The sequence below is a fragment of the Sorex araneus genome, chromosome 6, assembly GCF_027595985.1.
Source record: "Sorex araneus isolate mSorAra2 chromosome 6, mSorAra2.pri, whole genome shotgun sequence".
Classification (NCBI taxonomy): Eukaryota; Metazoa; Chordata; class Mammalia; order Eulipotyphla; family Soricidae; genus Sorex; species Sorex araneus.
The window spans coordinates 80807679-80827914 of NC_073307.1; the positions used below are offsets into that span (position 1 = coordinate 80807679).

At 42.4% G+C, this 20236-nt stretch overlaps 1 protein-coding gene across 9 annotated transcripts in view; it reads left to right on the forward strand.

Moving 5' to 3' along the window:
• Positions 1-20236, forward strand: part of ERC1 (ELKS/RAB6-interacting/CAST family member 1) — a 518184-nt gene that overhangs the window by 119562 nt on the left and 378386 nt on the right. For all 9 annotated transcript variants that reach the window (XM_055141299.1, XM_055141303.1, XM_055141300.1 and 6 more), the window contains exon 4: positions 18462-18536. In XM_055141299.1, coding sequence (XP_054997274.1) covers positions 18462-18536 — 75 coding nt within the window. The remainder of the gene's footprint in view (positions 1-18461; positions 18537-20236) is intronic.

The following is a 20236-nucleotide window of genomic DNA, read 5'->3' on the forward strand; positions in this document are numbered from 1 at the left end:
TAATATATTTTTGTTTGCTATAGTACCTTTCATTTCATTGATAGAACAGTGAAGACATCTATTGGACAAATACTGAACTGCATTTAAGAGTTGATAAATTGTTGAGGTTTCAGCATTAAGAGTTTTTAAAAATAAGCTTTAGAGCTGTGATTCTCTTATATACCAGTGTTTGATACTTAAATTTTAGCTCCTTACTGACAGAACATATAAGTTGTCTATGGAATTTTGAATCTGTAATTCATCGAGTGCCAAGCTTTGTAGGCCCAATAAATAAGCAGCATATTCTGTGTGTATATGTGCTTCAGTTTTTCAAGTTAGAGATGTTATTGTGGTAAATAACATTTGTTTACAATATTAAGTTATGCTAATTTTCACTTTTGATTCCTCTGCCCCCTCTCGGAGAGCCCAGCAAGCTACTGAGAGTATGGAGCCTGCACAGCAGAGCCTGGCAAGCTACCCGTGCGTATTGGATATGCCAAAAACAGTAACAATAAGTCTCTCAATGAGAGGTGTTACTGGTGCCCGCTCGAACAAATCGATGAGCAACGGGATGACAGTGAATTTTCACTTTACAATATTTTAATCAAAACTTTTTAGTACAAGAATTAATTTTTCAGGGTTTAAAGTAATGAATGAGTATAAAATTTCTAATATTTGAGTAGGTTCTAGATTAAGAATTTTGAGTCTTGCTAGCATAGCCAACAAATGCTTCTCTTTATCAGTTAGTTGTGAGGGAAAAATTATTTAAAAAATAGAACCCAGCAAATCCAGGTTCAATCCCTGGCATCCCATATGGTCTGCCTATCCCCCCAACTTCCAAGCACCACCAGGAACAATTCCTTAGTCCACAGCCATGAGTAACCCCTGGGTATAGCTGAGTGTGACCCCCCAAAACAAAGAAATAGAAACAATAGGCTTGCTCTTCAAGCGCATGTTCTTGCTTGAACGTGTATCTTGCTTGCTTGTCTTTATTTTCTTTGCTTGCTTATTTCCACTCTAAAATCTTGTGTTCTCTCTGAATACATTTTCTTCTTCCTCACCTTACATCTTTCTAAACAGGTTTCATTACAGGGTACTATATCGCATCACAGACACAAAAAATTGAACAAAAAAAGAATAGGAAGAATTAAAAAGGACAAAGCAGTCCATAATTTGCTCATTGGATGGTTTTGCAAAATAAGGATCCTTTTGCATCTTTTTTCTCTTTTGTATTATGTTTCTCATGTTGATTGTGACAAGATATTTTTTAACATAATGCTGAAGTTTTCAGGGGTTCAAGTCCAAAACTGCCATTGGCTGAGTTAAACTCCAGAGGCTTGCTCTTCTAGCCTGTGTTCTTCCTTGAACATGTAGCTTGCTTGCTTTTCTTTCTGTTTCTCTGCTTGCCTGCTTTCCATTCTGGAGAAACCTGTGCTCTGTCTTGAACACTTTTGCTTTCCTGCCTCTCACATCTTTCTAAATAAGTCTCAGTAAAAACTATCTTGTGGAACCAGAGCCGTAGCACAGTGGGTAGAGCATTGGTCTGGCACATGACTGATTTGCTTTTGATCCTCGGCGTCTCATATGGTCTCCTGAGTACCACCATGAGTCATTCCTGAGTGCAGAACCAGGAGTAAGTCCTAAGTAACCATCTTCTCCCTCTCCCCGCCCCCAAGTAAAAAAACCCAACTATCTTGCTTCACAAAAAACAAAATAAGAAGCAGAAAAAGGAGTGAGGAATTTTCTGATTTACCTTTCCCTACTTTATATCTGTTTTCTTTATGTTGTGAGTATACCAGCCTCAAAACTTGTATGTAGAGGTTTACCTTTGGGAAAAGAATTCCTGTGCAATCTGGAACATATGAAAACCAACTTATTGTTATTATGTATTATACAGTATAATACGTATACATTGTACTGCAATGAATATATACTGTGGCATATAATGTTATTCTAATATTTTATACAATTGTTGCATAATAATAACCCTCATGTTTTATTCGTTTTTTTTTGCTCCATGTGGCTGTGTTCAGGGCTTACTCCTGACTCTGTGCTCAAGGATTATTCCTGATGGGGCTTGGGGTACCACGTGGAGCTGGATTGAACTTAGGTTGGCCTGTGCAAAGCAAATGCCTAAACCCCTGTGCTCTCTCTTGCTCCTGGTGCTTCTACTTTTGATCCAAGAGTGTCAGAGAATATAACCTGAAAACTGAAAAAAAGAATTCAGGGCTGAGTGATTGCTGAAAGGGGTAGAGCACCATGCCTTGCATACTTAAGGCCCCGAGTTCAGTGAGGCATTCATGCTCATGCATCATACCACCCCCCCATCCTTGCCCGCCCCAGCAGCGTTGGTGTTGCCCTGGTGGCACCCTGCTTCTCCAAGCCCAAGCAGCACCTCACAAGACCTGAGCACTGGCCAGTCAATCCATTGTGGCTGGGCCGAGTGTTGCCATGAGTGGTACCTGGGCTCCCCAGCACCACTGGGAAGGAACAGCCCACCCCTGCCCCCAAATTATCAGGTATAAATATTATTCCAGTCAAAATCCCCTTTTCTCTGTTGTGTAAGTAAAAGTGTGTGTGTATACATAGATATACTTCCTTTTAAAATATAGATGTAGGGGCTGGAGTGATAGCACAGCGGGTAGGGCGTTTGCCTTGCACGCGGCCGACCCAGGTTCGAATCCCAGCATCCCATATGGTTCCCTGAGCACTGCCAGGAGTAATTTCTGAGTGCAGAGCCAGGAGTAACCCCTGTGCATTGCCGGGTATGACCCAAAAAGAAAAAAAAAAAAAGATGTAAACGTACACATATGTATTTACACTATTATTTCAAGCTAACTTTCTTTCTTTCTTTCTTTTTCTTTCTTTCTTTCTTTCTTTCTTTCTTTCTTTCTTTCTTTCTTTCTTTCTTTCTTTCTTTCTTTCTTTCTTTCTTTCTTTCTTTCTTCCTTTCTTCCTTTCTTCCTTTCTTCCTTTCTTCCTTTCTTTTGCTTTTTGGGTCATACTTGGCAATGCACAGGGGTTACTCCTGGCTTTGCATTCAGGAATTACTCTTGGAGGTGCTTGGGGGACCATACGGGATGCTGGGAATCAAACCTGGGTCAGTCACGTGCAAGGCAAACATCCTACAGGCTGGAATATCACTGCAGCCCCTCCAACTAATTTTCTAACTCTAGTCATCTTTTAGTACATTCAAGAAAATTAATACATTTTCTGTTCTTTACCACAGTTGACAGCAAATGGAGCTAATTTGCTCTGTATAATTTTTTTTGTTTTTGACCACTCCTGGCCGTGCTCAGGGCTTATTTCTGGCTCTGCACTCAGGGATCACTCCTAGCAGGGCTTGGGGGACTTTATCAGGTGCTAGGGTGAGGGACATGGCTGATCTTGAACCCAGGTCAGCCATGTCCAAGGCTAACAAATGCTTTATCACCCACTGTACAATCACTTTGGCACTATTTTGCTCCATGTTCTAACATTTTTGAATGAAAAATTTCAGACCACAAAGAGAAAGCTAAGTGACAAATAGCATACTGTTTCTTTTGAATAGAATATGTTTTCAATATGTTTTCATAGTTCCTTCCTTCCTTCTTTCATTCCTTCCTTCCTATACCTGGCTGTACTCAGGGCTTACTCTTGGCTCTGTGCTGGGGGATCATATGGCATGCCAGGGCATAGGACCTGGGTCAGCTGTATGCAAGGCAGGCACCTTACCTGCTGTACTGTCTCTCTGATCCCTTATTTATTTTTGCAGAGTAGTCTCTCCTATTAGCAGTGCACAAGTCAAAAGCTTAATGTTTTCCGAGGAAACAGGGAGTTTGCCAGCTCACTGACTGCCAGATGTGTTCCTAATGAGCTTTAATGTGCAGGCCTCTGAATCTGTTATGAGTGATAGGTCTTTAAATATCTTAATAGGAAATCTGGATGCCTGTGAATGGCTTAAGATATACCCTAATTCCTTCACCAAGAAAAATCTCCTTGATCAAATGTGTTTCAGTTTTCTGTTTATCTGATTGCTAGGCCTAAAATAAAAATCACAGTGAACAACATTATGAGAATAAAATTATAAAAGTAAAAAAAACATTAAAAATCACAGCAATTTTACTATCAAAAGTTCAGATTTTACCTAAGATAGTGTCTGGAAGTAGCAAGGGCGAGGGTCAGGGACCTTGAGTGCCTCTCTGGGGTATAGGCAAAGTGTTGGAACTCTTGGTCCAACAGTATTGTAAGCACAAGACAAAATTACGTGCCAGTTAAACTTGAAAACTGGAGCTGTAAAGGAGTTGGGTTGGGGGTGGGAGGGAGGAAGTCTGGGGTAAGTGGTGGACAGATGGGGCTAGGAGATATTGGAGATGGGAACATTGTATGCCTGAAAACAAGTGTGGAAATCAGTGTTTAAGTAAAATGGGAAAAAAGGGAAAAAGAAGATAAGAGGAAAAATCCTATTCAAAATCTGTATTGTGACATCTGGAAGATAGCTCAGAAGCCAGGAAGTGAGGGCCGCATACCTTACCATGCCCATGGACACCAGTTTGAACCCCAGAACTTCACGACTGCTCTATTCCAGTAGGACCGCTAAGTGCTGCTGGGCGTGGCCTGAGTGGTTCCCCAGCACCGCTGTCCCTAGCACCATTGTGTACCGAGCTGTCCTTGAGAAGCCGAGTGGTGCCCGAAGGCTTTGGGCACCTTCCAACCTTGAGAACATTGCTTGGGAGGTCCTGCCCCCAAAAGAACCCAATGAAATAAATCTCAGTTGTGAGATGCACATTTAATGTTTCTAAGAAAATTAGGGCTGGAGCGATAGCACAGCAGGTAGGGCGTTTGGACAGAAGAAATGGACAGAAGAAATGGAAGGAGAGTAACTGGAGTGATCTGGGCGTTTGCCTTGCACGAGGCTGACCTGGGTTCGATTCCTCCGTCCCTCTTAGAGAGCCTGGCAAGCTACCGGGAGTATCCTGTCCACAGGGCAGAGCCTGGCAAGCTACCTATGCTGTATTCGATATGCCAAAAACAATAACAACAAGTCTCACAGTGAAGACGTTACTGGTGCCTGCTCGAGCAAATTGATGAACAATGGGATGACGGTGCTACAGTGTTAAGAAGATTAGGATGAAATACCAAATAAAAGTGTAAGGTATAGGTTATATTGGGTTCTGTTAATAAATACTATTAATAATGGATGGAATTTTGATATTTGTTTCCTGATTTTTAAGTTTTATGTGGACTTATTGAGCAAACTCTTAAATATTTATTGCATGCCCAATTGGTTGCTCTTTTACATTGTGGGGACTAGACTCAGTGTGGACAAACTAGAGACTTGAAAGAATCTGGTAGAAGAGTTTGTTGTTTCAGTCAAGGGTAGAGATTATAATGACCTGAATTAACATGCTCAGAAACTAGGCTGGATTTAAGCAAATTTGCTGTTTTCCTTGATAAAGTATGTGGTTTTACAAGCATTCGTTTGCACGTGGATTAACTTGATCCTTATAAGGCTTACCTTTAAACTCTGTTTGGACTGCTTTAGAAGGGCCTGTTCCCCAGGGCTCGATTATCTCCATTCTTAATATCTAGTTGTTCTGGTGTGTGCTAAATGCCTCTGATGTTCCCCCACTTTGGATTTGGAATTTAAATTCTTCCTGGTCCCTTGTGAGTTTGGTTGCTAAGTTCATAGCTCTTTAGTAGTTTTTTCCATGCCCAGTTGTTGTTCTTTGTCAGATGTAAGTCCTCCTTTGCATGCAGCCTTAGTATTTGGTCAGAAACTCAGGGGGACTCCTGTAGGCTTAGTGCTGCTTTTCTGACTGTTGCCTCTTCTGTGTTGTTCTGCTTGTAGCTTCCACTGTGTCATTCTGACTGCTTCAAGACTGCTGTTTTGTTTGGGCTTCCTCTCCCTGCACCCCATGCTGGATAGCAGTTCAGGCTATCACCTTGCTTCTCTTCTCTCAGGGACAAGAATCCCTTGTTGTCTACAACCAGGCATTTTCTGCATTTTGTGTGATTTTAAAGTACTTTATGATCTAGGAGGCTCAATTTGGATTTATTACCATCACATCATATTCCTCATGTAAGGGTGCGAGACGTCCATGGGAAACTCACAAAAGGATTTAAAAGCAGGCAAGTGCTGAGATTTGTTGCTGCTTCTGTCACGAGTACCACAGTGCTGTCTTGAAAATGGACAGAAGAAATGGAAGGAGAGTAACTGGAGTGATCTGGGCTTAAACTAGATTGAGATTGAAGTGAAACAGATGAATAAATAGTGTGAAGATAGAAATTAGGACCTGCTGTTGAATTGGTAGTGCAAAATGCAGATTACAGAGCATGGAAGGAGACACTCAGGTGTTGGTCCTGAGCTTCATGAGATGGGAATCTTCTTTATGAGGCTTAGCAGATGAGCGATAAGGTTGAGGAAGAGAAAATAATGAATTTTGAGGGGAATAAATTAAGTTTGAATTACTTATCTAATTTCAGTTAGATTATTCAGATGGAAGAGGGCCTGGCCTGGAGTATCTCAAGGTCTAATTATAAAGGAAGAACCTACAAAAGAAATAGAGAAGGGGCAGCAGGAGAGATAGAAAGAAACCTCTGTGTGTGTGTGTGTGTGTGTGTGTGTGTGTGTGTGTGTGTGTGTGTGTGTGTGTGTGCATGCGCACGGTAGGGTGATGTTCATAAAAATCAGGAGATGGAAATCTAGGAGTAATGGGCATCTGCTCTGAATGCTTCTCAGAGTTCTAGGAAGGAAGATGAGGATAGAAATTTGTTGATTTGAATAGGCAATCTGAACCTTATTGGTGATCTTGACAAATGTTTTGAATGGAGAGGGGAAAGATGCTAGATTAGAGTGCTCTTATAAGTAAAAGGATGTCTGAAGTATTTAACAACGAAAACAGAACAGTGTATGGGAGATGGAAAGGAGAGAAAGTTGGTAGAGGCAGCTGTCCTTGGCCTAGATGTATTTTTGTTTGGCTTTTGTTTCATTTTGTTTGGAGCAACTGTTGCTGCTCAGGGCTTACTCCTGCTATGCAATTCAGGAATTACTCTTGCTGGTGCTCAGGGGACGGTATGGGATGCTGGGGATCAAGCCAGTGTCAGCCGTATGCAAGGCAAGTGCCCTCCCTGTTGTACTTAATCTCTCCATTCCCCACTGGGGAGGCATTTGTGGGCTTCCAGGGCCCGTGTGCAGCATGCAGGGCAGTTCCAGAGTCTCACTTTGATCTTCCTTTCTTGTTAGCACTTCAGTTACTGAGAACGTGTCTCCACATTCTTTCTCTCCTTTGTGATTACATGTTGCCCACTGTTAACTTCCGCTCACTTTTTATAGAGCTCTCAGGTACTCTGTAGGAAACTTTCTAAGATCCTTAAACTTGGTCTATAAAATAGCTCTAATTTAAAACAAAAATTGTTTTGGCCACATCTGTGGTACTCAGAGCTTAGTCCTGACAGCAGTAGGGATCACTCTGGCTGGGCTCAGGGGACCACCTTGGGTGTGTGGTATTGACCCTGGCTTGGCCATGTGCAAGATCAGCTCCCTACCCACTAGGCTGTCTCTCCAGCTCCTATTATCTCCTCATTTTTATCTCTTTGTGTGGATGTTTTCTTCATAACACTTCCACATATGACATAGTCTTTTTTTTCTAAATTGCTTTTTTCATCTGGCAAATACCATTTTGCTAGGAAAGAAAACAAAGAAAGAGATATCCTGCATAGGAGAGATAGGTTATGTTTAAGTTTATAGTTAGTGATATTAGAAAATGGTCAATATTAACAATAGAGCTTTCAGAAGATTTGAAGTATGTGTTAAAAGATTATATATGTGTGGTATATAGAATAACAGAGTGGGAGACTAACACCCAAGAATTGTAGAAATAAATACTAGGAGGTTGACTCCATGGCTTGGAAGCTGGCCTCACATTCTGGGGAAAGGGCAACTCAGAGAAGGGATCACCAAATATAATGTAGTCGAAGGCCACGTGGGGGAAGGGAGTTGCGGGCTGAATGAGGGCTAGAGACTGAGCACAGTGGCCACTCAACACCTTTATTGCAAACCACAACAGCTAATTAGAGAGAGAGAACAGAAGGGAATGCCCTGCCACAGTGGCAGGGCGGGGTGGGGGGAGATGGGATCGGGGAGGGTGGGAGGGATGCTGGGTTTACTGGTGGTGGAGAATGGGCACTGGTGAAGGGATGGGTTCCCGAACTTTGTATGAGGGAAGCATAAGCACAAAAGTGTATAAATCTGTAAATGTGCCCTCATGGTGATTCACGAATTAAAAATAAATAAATTAATTAAAAAATGATTATATATGTGTTAAAATTATTATATATGTGTGTGTTAAAATCATGTATTATATATGTGTTAAAATTATAATTTAAAAATCTTAAATCTGTTAAAGTTTTGAGAATTCATGATTTCAATACTATTAAAATTAATATTTTAGGCATATACTGTTGCCTCATCCATCCCCATTACTACTGGCTCTATGCCCCTCTCCTATGTCTTGTCTGCTTGGCAAACAAAGGACTGTTTTCATTGTCCTTTCCCTTGCTTTGTTTATACTCCACATATGAGTAAGATTATATGGTATTTGCCCTTTTCCTTCTGACTCACATCTCTTAGTCTGATAGCCTGCAGTTCTATCCAAGTCATAGTGAAATACAAGATTTTGTATTTTCTTATAACTACTCTTGCAGGTAGATGCCACTATTTGTAGATTTGCACATATCTTGTTGGGTACTTGTATTGTTTCCAGATCTGAGCTATTAAAAATAGCACTACTATGAACATACACGTGTATACATATTTTTAAAATAAATATGTTGAACTCTTGATATAGATATCAAGATGTAGAATCATTGGATCATATTGCAATTCTATTTTTAGTTTTTAGAGATGTTTCCCTATTCTTTTTCCATAGGGACTAAAACAGGTGAAGGTCCCACCAACAGGGATTTAGGATTCCTTTATCACTAAATCCTCCTCATCACTGATTGTTTCTTGACTTCTGTGATGCAGACCATTCCCGCTGTTATGAAGTGATGTCTCATGATTTTGATTTGCATCTCCCTGCTAATCATGGATTGTGAGTTCACCAAGTATGTGGGGTGCAGGACTTCTGCTTCAGTGGCTGAGTACTGCCTCCTGGCCTCCCCAGGCCTCCCCAGGAAAGCAGAGAGACAGGGAGATGGGGAACCACTGCTTGATGGTGAAAATGACCCAGTTAATGCAGAGCTGCTAGCAAACTTATAGAACATCTGAGGGGGGTTGAGGTAAGGACCTAGGTGTGATTGATCATTTACATAGAAAAACACCTGGAAATTTACATAGATCATTTACATAGATAAAATGTAGGCAATTATCTTGTCTCCCTTGCTTTTATCTTTTCCTCTAGTTGTATATGTTATCAATACTTGGAATTGTTTGGATAAACACAGTCAGAGACAAAGATCCCAACACTTAATTCTCTGGTCTCTGAGAGCAAGCAAAACTTTTACTTAACTCCCAGACTGAGACTCCTCAGGCCAGTTCAGCTTGTCCTTCCTGTCTCTTACGTCATAACAGCTTGCATGAAGACCATGCATTGTGCTTTCTAGACTGTCCCATTCTGATGCTGGGGTAGCTTTATTACTCACCCTCAGTCCATCCCAGTCCCAAGGTAGGTAGCATGAGTCAAGTAATTATGACCAGTAGAAATATTTCAGAGTCAATCAACTTCTGAATATTAGGAGCATAACATTAACAGTCTTTCTGTGTTTAACCAAAGAACATTTCTCTATAGTAAAATATAATATAGAAATATAATATAAAAATATAAGATATAAAAAGGGGAAATAGAAAAACAGATACAAATACACATCACTTCAAATACAAAGCACCTCAAATATAAAGTTCAGAATTGCCAGAAAGTTTTGGCTTGTAAGTAATCAAGACTGACTTGGGGAACTGTGACAGTGAGAGATAAAATACAAAGGAAAGGTTAAAGATAAACTTTAGGTGAATTAAGGATGCTAACAAGAGCATGATAAGCTTCTCTGGGAAGGAGAAAAGGGGCAATCTACTGATGAAGCCTAAAGCGTAAAACACTTTATGGTTACTATCCAACAATGGATGATGAACATATATATATATATATATATATATATATATATATATATTTTTTTTTTTTTTTTTTTTTTGGTCTGTTGGCCATCCATATGACATCTTTGAGGAGGTCCCTGTTCATCTCCTCTTCCTTTTTTGATGGGGTTTATTTTTCTGTTGTTGATTTTCTGAGAGTTTTCTGTGTCTTAGATATTAGGCCTTTCATCAGTTGTATGGTGGATGAATACTTGTTCCAGTTTAGTAAGGAGCCTTTTTATATTAGCCATCATTTCTTTCACACTACAGAAAGCAACCTAACAACCAACCTACCTTCCTTCCTTCCTTCCTTCCTTCCTTCCTTCCTTCCTTCCTTCCTTCCTTCCTTCCTTCCTTCCTTCCTTCCTTCCTTCCTTCCTTCCTTCCTTCCCCTTCCCTCCCTCCCTTCCTGCCTTCCTTCCCTTTCTCCCCTCCCTCCCTCTTTTCTTCTGCATTTGGCCTACACTTGGTCCTACCCACTAATACAGAAACTTCTTTTTTGTTGTTCTTATTTTTTGCCCACTTGAATGTGCTCAGGGCTTACTCCTGCTAGGGAATTGCTTCTGGCGGGGGCCATATGGGAAGCTAGGGATCAAACCTGGACTGGCTACGTGCAAGACAAACACCCTACCTGCTGTACTGTCTCTTTAGCCCCAGTACAGAAATTTCTTGGTTTGATGTCCCAGTGGAATGACATCATTGAAGCTGCCTCCAGATTCAGCAGCACGGGGAATTCTGCCTATGTTTCCTTGATATATCTTAGAAATTTGGGCCTAAAATTGAAATCTTTAATCTGTTTTGAGTTAATTTTTGTGTATGGTATAAGGAGTCCAGTTTCATTCTTCTGCAGTTTTAAATAGATAATAAGGATGGACTTCTTTGAGTCTTTAAAAAATTTCCCCCTTTTCCTTCCTTTTGCGGGAATTAGGAGCTACAACAACTGAAGCGTGAGTCAAGTAATTATGACTAATGCTCAGGAATAGATATATTTCAAAGTCAGTCAACTCCCAAATAGTAGAAGCATAACATTAACAGTCTTTCTGTGTCTAACTAAAGAACATTTCTCTATAGTAAAATATAAAAAGGCTATGGGGAAAATAGAAAAGCAGATACAAATACACATCACTTCAAATACAAAGCACTACAAATGTAAAGTTCAGAATTACCAGAAAGTTTTGGCTTATAAGTAATCAAGACTGATTTGGGGAACTGTGACAGTGAGAATAGAGTTGTTGCTCAGTCTAAGGGTTGCACAGACACCAGGCAGAGGGGCTGGGGGTTGTTTGCCTTGGAGTAGTGCTACTCCCAGGTGTCACAGCTCGCACTCTGCTGAGGCATTCCTTTAGTTTTGCTTGTGTTACATGCGCATCACTGAGCTCACTTGCGTTGGTTTTAGTGTTTCTTAGGGATTGCCACAGGGCTCACACATTTGCTTGCCCATGGCTGTACATTCAGGACATGGTGTTAGCACATATTTTAGTTGTGGTGTTTGCTGTGTGTTGAAAGAGCCTGTTACGTTGGCTCTTACTCTGATCTGCAGCTGGAAATTGCTCGGGGCATCCAGGAGGACGGACAGCACTTGCCAGACCCTGAGAGCTTTGCAGCATGCTCAGGATTGCAGTCTGCTTGTGCAACAGCACGGGGGATTGAACTCGCAGCAAACACAACCATTTGTTAGCAAGCCAGGTGTTCTGAGCCACTGACTCTGACTCATGCACAGGTTTGGTTAGGGAAGAGAGGGTCAGTCAGGGAACAGTGAATGCCAGGGCCTTCATTCAGGAACCTGGCTGATCTGTTGAAGGAAAACAAGCTGGCCAGTGAGACCGGAGACAAGGAAGGGAACAGTAAGAGAAGAAGCCAGATCACGGAAAGCTTCCAATCCAGCACAAAGGCTTTTTCCTGGGAGTGAAATCAGCTTTTGAGGACATCAAGCTTGTTTGGACTTCCGGCTTAAAAAGAATACCCAGGCTGCTGGGTCAGGAAGGGGAATTCAGCCCCGGGACTGTTGGAGAGTCCAGTAGCCGACAGTGCTGACTGGCATCTCTGGCCTCTGGCATTAACAGGAACAATAGGATTTCTCTGTTTTTATTTGTATTTACATATAAAACAAGAGATTGCAGGTGGTGGTGCAGGACACAGCCTAGCAGCTCCACTGGCACTGCTCACTAACCCTTCTCTGCCCCCCCCCCCCCCCATGTCTGAGCAGAGTCCAGAAGCTTCAGTAACAGGTAACTGCTGCCTTTGTTTTAAAATAGCTTTACCTTTACCCCTGCTTTCTTCTGGTCACAAGATTCTCATTCAAAGAAAGTAATGAATGTGTCTGACTGGGGTGATAGGTCATGTGTCTGGGCTCTAATGTAGGGAAAGGCGGGGAGAATGAAGCACTTCTCCAGCTCCTGTTGTGGAAAGTAGAATATGCCATAAAAGGTGGCATTCCCAAGTAGAAATGAGGCCACATACCACCTGACAAGAAAGAGTGTGCTGTTTCCTCTGTCCAGTTAGAAGAACCAATTTTGCAGGTTATCCAGGGAAAGGTAATAGTCGAATCTGCAGTATCAGGGAAAGGCCGCCTCGGATGGTTTAACATGCAGGTGTTCACTGAACAAAAACCTTTCTGTGGGTGGTGCACGTAGGGCTAACAATTAAACTCATGCTTGCTCCATGGTGATGTTGCGTTTACTGAGAGAAATAACTCCTTATTTTCTGTTTATTTCATATTAAGTACCCTGTGGGCTAGGGGAGGACCTGGCATGGTGCTGTAAAATTGAGACGTGCTCCAAAGATAAGAAGGTAGAAAATGCCTTTGTAGGGAAAGGGTAAAGAATAAGCAGTTAGACCCAGGACAAGTTTTTTCCTTTAAGGATTGAATCCAGAACCTCCCATTTGTAAGGCAAGTGATTTCCCTCTGAGCCCCAACCCCTGTAGGATAAATTTTAGAAAATGAAAACCAGTTTTACAAAATGTAAAGATAGGGGCTGGAGAGGTAGTACAGTGAGTTAGGGCATTTGCCGTTCATATAGCCAACTTGGGTTTGGTCCTTGGTACCCATATATTCCTCTGAGCATCACCAGGAGTAATACCTGAGCAAGGAGTGCAGAGCCAGGAGTAATATTTGAGCACAGCTGGGTGTGATTCTCCCCCCCACCAAAAAAAAAAATAGGGAAAACTATTTTCCCTTTAACTCTCAAGTTAAGAGGGAGTAAGAAAAGAAAGTCAGATGCTAGATGGAACTTGGAATAAGAAAGGAAAGTCAGCTACTAGATGGAGGTCAGAAGAAATAAAGATGGAAAATAATAATTTATTCATCTATTACTTTATTCTTATATACAACAAGAGAGTAACAGATCCGGAGGAGAAATAATTTTAGTGATTGCTGGAGTGATAGCACAGCATGGTAGGGCATTTGCCTTGTATGTGGCTGACCTGGGTTCAATTCTTTCATCCCTCTCGGAGAGCCCGGCAAGCTACCAGAGTATCCCGCCTGCACGGCAGAGCCTGGCAAGCTACCCGTGGTGTATTCGATATGCCAAAAACAGAAACAACAAGTCTCACAATGGAGATGTTACTGGTGCCCGCTCAAGCAAATCAGTGAACAATGGGACAGGACGACAGTGCTACAGTGCTTGTATGCCAGACTGCTTCTGACATATACTAAGAGCAATTTTGCCCTTAAAATGTTCATAGTCTGGTATGCTAGTGAAATTACTCTTAATTTAGTGAATTAAGTACTATAGGAGGCTATGTACATCATACATGTAATTCAGTGCAATGTTAGGAAGGAGAAGATTTCATCTCTTAGACCTTGAAAAAAACATTTTAGAATTCATACCTTTAACTTTCATTTTTTGTTTGTTTGTTTTGTGTTGATGTCACGCCTGGTGGTGCTCATGGGTTACTCCTGGCTCTGCACTTAGGAATCACTTCCCAGGGGACCATATGGGATGCCAGGGATCAAATCCTGGTGGCTGTGTGCAAGGCAAGCGCCCCTCTTCCCCCTGCTGGACCATCACTCCAACCTAAGCTTTCATTCTTTAAATATCTGTTAAGCATTTAACATACAAGCAACTGTTCTTTGAGTTCATCAGTGAATGAAACCAAGATCCCCTGATCCCTGTGACCTTGTAAAGTATGTTCTTACAGAAATTCAATGAAAAGGAGCCACATTAAACATACAAATTATACATTAAGGATTATAGCCAAAAAATAAAAAAAAGAAGAAAGGGGGAAAGGTTATTTGTTGTTCATTTTAGACTAGATTATACTGAGAACTCTTTTTGAAGGGAGTTTCACTCAAGGACTATTCCCTGTTCAGTGCTCAACATCACTCCCAGTGGTACTCAGGGGACCTTATTGTGCGTGGATTGAATCAGACCTTCTCCATGCAGTGTGTGAGCTCCAGCCCATTGAGCTGTCTTTTTTTTTTTCTTTTTGGGTCACACCTGGTGATGCTCAGGGGTTCCTCCTGGCTCTGCACTCAGGAATTACTCCTGGCGGTGCTCGGGGGACCATATGGGATGCTGGGAATTGAACCCGATCAACCCTATCCAAGACAAACACCTTATCTGCTGTGCTATTGCTCCAGCCCCCAACTGAGCTGTCTTTAAGATAAAGAACATATTTATAATTTTGGGGGTTAGGTTTTGGCCCACATCCGGTGGTGCTCAGGCCTTACTTACCCCCGACTCTGACTTGGGGATCACTCCAGCCAGGGTCAGGCTGAACTCAGGTCAGTCATGTACAGGGCAAGTGTCATGACCTCTGTACTATCTCTCTATTCCCAGCACATAATGAAAAATTTCAAACTCACACTAAAGGAAAATAATTTATGAATTTACATTTGTGCATCACTTGGACACCAGTTACTAAAATTTTGCCCATTTATTTTATGTAATTAAAACCTTTTTCTTCTCTAACGATTTAAAATTTTTTATTTTATGTTAGTTCACAATATTTGATTACATTTAATATTCAAACACCAATCCTACCACCTTTACACCTTCCTACCACCAAATTCAAGATGTTCCCATCCTAAACCCCAGACCCTGTCCCAAAGCAAACTGTAAGAATATATTTTGTACTGTCTATTACGAAGAACTGCTGAACATGCTTACAGAGAAGTGGTTGTATAGGAAACAGGGTGAAGATTGTGTTATTTTGGCAGGAGCCATTAAGACATTCTGTAGGATATCATTAACATGTTGTTAAAGTTTGGGTGATGTGAGCTTTGGTATATATATATCTGAAAATATGTGTATATGCATATATATATTTACCTTTATGATTTGTTGCCTACTGTCTGAACCCCATCAAATATGGTGTGGTATTTATGAAGAATGGGTAAGGAGTATCTGTTCACTCATATGTGAGGTTTGGCCTGAGCATGGTGGCAGTTGGGTAGTGGAGGCTGGCTTTGGAGCTGGGTCCCTTGGGGTGGGGAGGGCTCTCACCCGCCCCCCTCTGGGGTGCCCCGAGTGAAAGCAGCCTGGCACGGAGTCTAGTGGCAGGCTATGGGGGCCTCATTTTATGCTCCTTTCCGGGAGAAGCAGCCGTGGGATCTGGAGGGTGGCTGGTGACAAGATTGTGTGGTGCTGGCAGCGGATGGCTTATGTGAGTGACCCCTGGGTCACCAGAGACTGGGGGAAATGGGCAGAGAATTTCTGCTTCCAGGTCCCGTTGAGCCCAGAGTCCAAGGTCACAAAGTTCCACATTACCTGGGTTCTGTGGGACTTCACTCATGCGTGAGGCTCAATCAAGCATGTGGGGTGCGGCCTGGAGTGTGGCGGAGGTTGGGTTGTGGAGGTTGGGCCGGGGCTGGGTCCCTTGGGGCGGGGAGGGCTCCCACCCAGCCCCCTCTGGGCGCCCTGGCTTCATTAATGATTTTAAAGCGACTTCTTATGATAGACACCTTTAACTCTGTCTATTTTAGTTTGCATCTCTAAAACAGCAGTAATTTCTTGCCATAATAACAATGTGATTTTCATAATTTGATCAACCTAATAATATAGAAGAGAGATTTGGGATAAGGTTTAAAGATCACGTCTTCCCGTACTACCCAGGAAAGAGAGTTGGGCAACAGGAACTTCTGGTGCAAAGGTCCTAGGGCACTAAAATGTGCCCAGCGTGTTTGAGGAACAGCAGGAAGTCTATTGTGACATAAGAGGACAGTGGTTAGACCACTAAAAATATGAACTCTACATTGAATTATCTGGGATCCATGAGATTTCAAAATCAAGAAGAAATTTTACTTTTGGCTTTTGGGACCACAATTGGTGGTGCTTAGGACTTAGTTCTGACTCTGTGCTCAAGGCTTTTAGTCCATAACCGTTGCTGGAACTCAGGAGACCATATGCAGTGCCAGGGACCCAACAGCATTTGCTGCATGCAAGCAAGCACCAGAACCCCTGTATTCTCTCTCACCCTCAAATGATTTTTTTCGTTTTTTGTCAACACTGCTCTGTATGTGTGTGTGTTTTGGGACCATACCTGGGCTTAATCCTGGCTCTGTGCTCAGGGATCACTTGTGGAGACCATCTTGGGGGTCGAACTGGGGGTCCAGCCCAGGCCAGTCACATGCAAGGCAAGCGCCCACCCTCTGTACTATCTCTCCAGCCCCACAAATTAAGTACTATTGAGAATAAGATGGTTGGCATTCCATATGAAGGATAGGGAACTGTAGTTGTTGTTGTATTAAAGGTATTTTTGTTGTTAGTGGCTCACTCCAGGTGGTAACAGTCAAAATGGAAGATGTGCTTGGAATTCTGATGTTTTGAAATTAACTAGGTTTCCTGGCTATTTTGGCTATGACTTGAAAGAGAAAGGAAGTCACTGAGGAGGGTAGGGAGGGTCTTTGATGTGAATAACTGGAAAAATGGAGCAGGTTTGGGCCCACATTGAGATTTATTAGTCTTGGGCATGTAGAGTTGGATAGTTTGTTACACATGCCAAGGGAATTCCCAGCAGGAATCACACAGAAGGGTGGTGGGAGTGTCTTGGTAGTGGTTTGTGCCACCAACAGTATCTGCAGATAGGGGTGTGGATAAGTCAGAAATTGCTGGTGTTGAGATGACTGGCTGCAATCAAAAACGTCCGCTCACTAGGACTGCTTCTGAGGTTACCTAGTGAATTGCTATTTTCTATTTCCTTCCAGTGATTCTTCTCAGCTGGGCAAGAATGAATTAGGTGAAAGGGTGTCAAGTATTATGCATTCTTTTCATTATGGTTAAGCACTGTTCCGATGATGGATGGTGTATTTATCTGTGTATACTTTGGGGTCATTAGCAGGGTATCTAGAGGCATTTTGGAAATAATGACAGATTAACACTGAGACATGGACAAAAACTGACAAGAAAATAGCTTGAGGTGGTCTGTCACTATCACTATCACTATCACTATCACTATCACTATCACTATCACTATCATCCCGTTGATCCTTGATTTGCTCGAGCGGGCCCAGTAACGTGGGCCCAGTAATGTCTCCATTCGTCCTAGCCCTGAGATTTTAGCAGTCTCTCTTTACTCGTCCTTCCCAACGGTGCCGCATTAGAGGTTCTTTCAGGGTCAGGAGAATGAGACCCATCATTGTAACTGTATTTGGCATATGAATACACCATAGGATGCTTGGCAGGCTCTCCCTTTCGAGCAGTAAACTCTTGTAGCTTGCCATGTTCTCTGAGAGGAAGAACTAGGCTATAAGATGTGGTGGGCTGGTCCCAGTAATTTAAAAAATCCTAATCTTGATATTGGTACCTGTTCTACTTTCCTTTCTTATTTAAAACTCACTGAATTTTAGATGCAAAGCAAAACAAAACAACCAAAAATGTTCTTTTTTTCTTCACATTTTCTAATCTTGAGGTATGTAGGAATCTTCCTCATTTGTCGTATCTTTTCCTTTCTGCTTGCAGCCCCACTGGAGCGAGTTTTTCATCACCAGTCACCAGGTGGTTGTTCCTCTGGGGGTGGGTACTATGGAACGGCTGGCCGTTGTCAACACAGGTGGTTTCAGGAGCCTCATTTAGTGAAAACTATGATGGCTTTCTTTTTCTTTGAAAAGGGAAAGATTTCTCGATTTGTGATCTTTGAGGCTCTGATTATATGTCTTAGACTCTTGCGGAGAAGGAACCCCATCTTGATTAACTTTAAATAGCTCCATCTACAAAAACATGGAGCTTTCACAACTTGCCTGGGTGAATTAATCTGAATGCAGCCTCTCGTTTCCGGATCCATAGGTTTCAGCAGAACCATTAGGGTTCAGAGCAGAACCAAAAATAATCATGTTTTGCTCATAACTACTCTCCTTCCTTTTGTTTCACCTTTTAGAGAAAAATGAAGAGAATGAACAGGAGGGTACTGACTTTCTTTTTTGCTTCTCACATAGGAGATGCATCGGAGATTTGAGAATGCTCCTGATTCAGCTAAAACAAAAGCTCTCCAGACTGTCATTGAAATGAAGGTAAGCCTGAATCTAATGAAGAAGCTTTGAAGTTATTTTGCATGTTCAGAGTTAACACACACTTTCATGTGTGCCTTTTATAAAAGAGGAACGTGAGTGTGTGCTGTTCCCGTCATCCTGCAATATGTAGCAGGAGTGCTTAATTTATTCCATTTCATCACACTGAATATTAGAAAGAAGTATACTCAGGGGTGGAGGCTATGAGAAGTAATGATTTGTAATACTTTTATCACGAGCTAGTTTTTTTTGTTTGTTTGTTTTTTTGCTTTTTGGGTTGGTAGCCCCCCCAATCATGGGTGGCTTATGTGAGGCGGGGAGGAGAGAGACTGTCATTTCCTTCTGATCTGCCTCTGCCGCCCAGCACCAGCTCAGAAGGCTAGGACTGATGAGCACCTGTGCATGGGCTGGAGTTGCGGCCCCCACACCTCCACCTTCTCCACTGGTCACCAGGTGACTGTTAGTCACGCCTGACATCCCTTTGGTCTTCTGAGTACAGGAGTTGATCCCCACTACCAGATTTCTTGGGGAGCCACAGACTCAGGTTGGAGCGAGGATTTTCTCTTTGTAAGAAAGGAAAGTCAGTCTGAGGCCTTACCCAAGGTTTCCGGATTCTTGTCTCACCTTGCAGAAAAGAATTTCAGGAGTAAAGGAGCAGTCAGGTAAGAAAACAGATTTTATTTGAAGGTTTTTAGGAAGGGGAAGGAGGGAGAGAAAGTGAGAGAGTTCTTAAGAGAGACTGCGGGCTTCTCCAGGGGCAGAGAGAGCCCCTACACACATCCCAGCTTAGGTGGGATTAGGTAGCATGAACGTCCACATCTCAAGAGGGGAGATGTGGGCAACCCCTGTGCTCAGGCACCACATATGCTCGGCCACGTGGGCACAAGCAGCACATGGGCTCAGGCAGCATATGCGCACCCTTCTTTTGTTCAAGGGGACTTTTCTAGGGGTTTTCCAACCTGAGTCCACATGGGCCTTCTACCTAAGTAAAAGTCTTTTGCTTGGGAGGTTGCCAAGGGAGTAGAGTTGCAGAATTGGTTGATGGGCCTCTTTGAAATTCCTTTTCTGGCCTTTTGTTCTTGTTGGAGCTTCTCTCAGAGGGGAGGTCCAGCCTTCTCTGGGTCTATTACTAGTGCCAGGTGAAAGTATTAAGGCCTGAGCTCAGAAGGTGGGCATTTTGCAGTGTTGGGATATTGGTTTCACTACATCCTAGATATTCCACTGCCTGTTTACTTGCCTACATCAGTTTTGGTGAGGGTGTTGCTTTGAAGTGGTGCTCAGGGGGCCCCACTGAATAGCAAATTGTGCCATTGATTTTGTGACAGGTTGGGGAAGAGAATTTCTGGAAATAAGAGGATCCAGATTGCAGTTCTATTAAATGCTTGCGGATGAGATGATGGAACTAAGGGTAGAAAGGAATTGGGACATTGAGATTTTCAGATGGTGGCAAGAATGACATTTGGGAGGGAAAGAGGCCGATTGTACCATGGATTTATTTTATATGGGCAAGAGTGATTGGGAAATTCCTCGAAGTCAGGAGAGAAGAGAGTAGAGTGAAAGAGTGTGAACTGGATGTCAGCGGGAACAGTTTCAAGGAACTAGGAGGTTGCCCAAATTTCCCATGAACCTCTGTTGCACTGGGGAGTTAGTTTTTCTGGAAAGTATTCTGTAAATGATTCTTTGGGAAGTATTTTCTTTTCTTT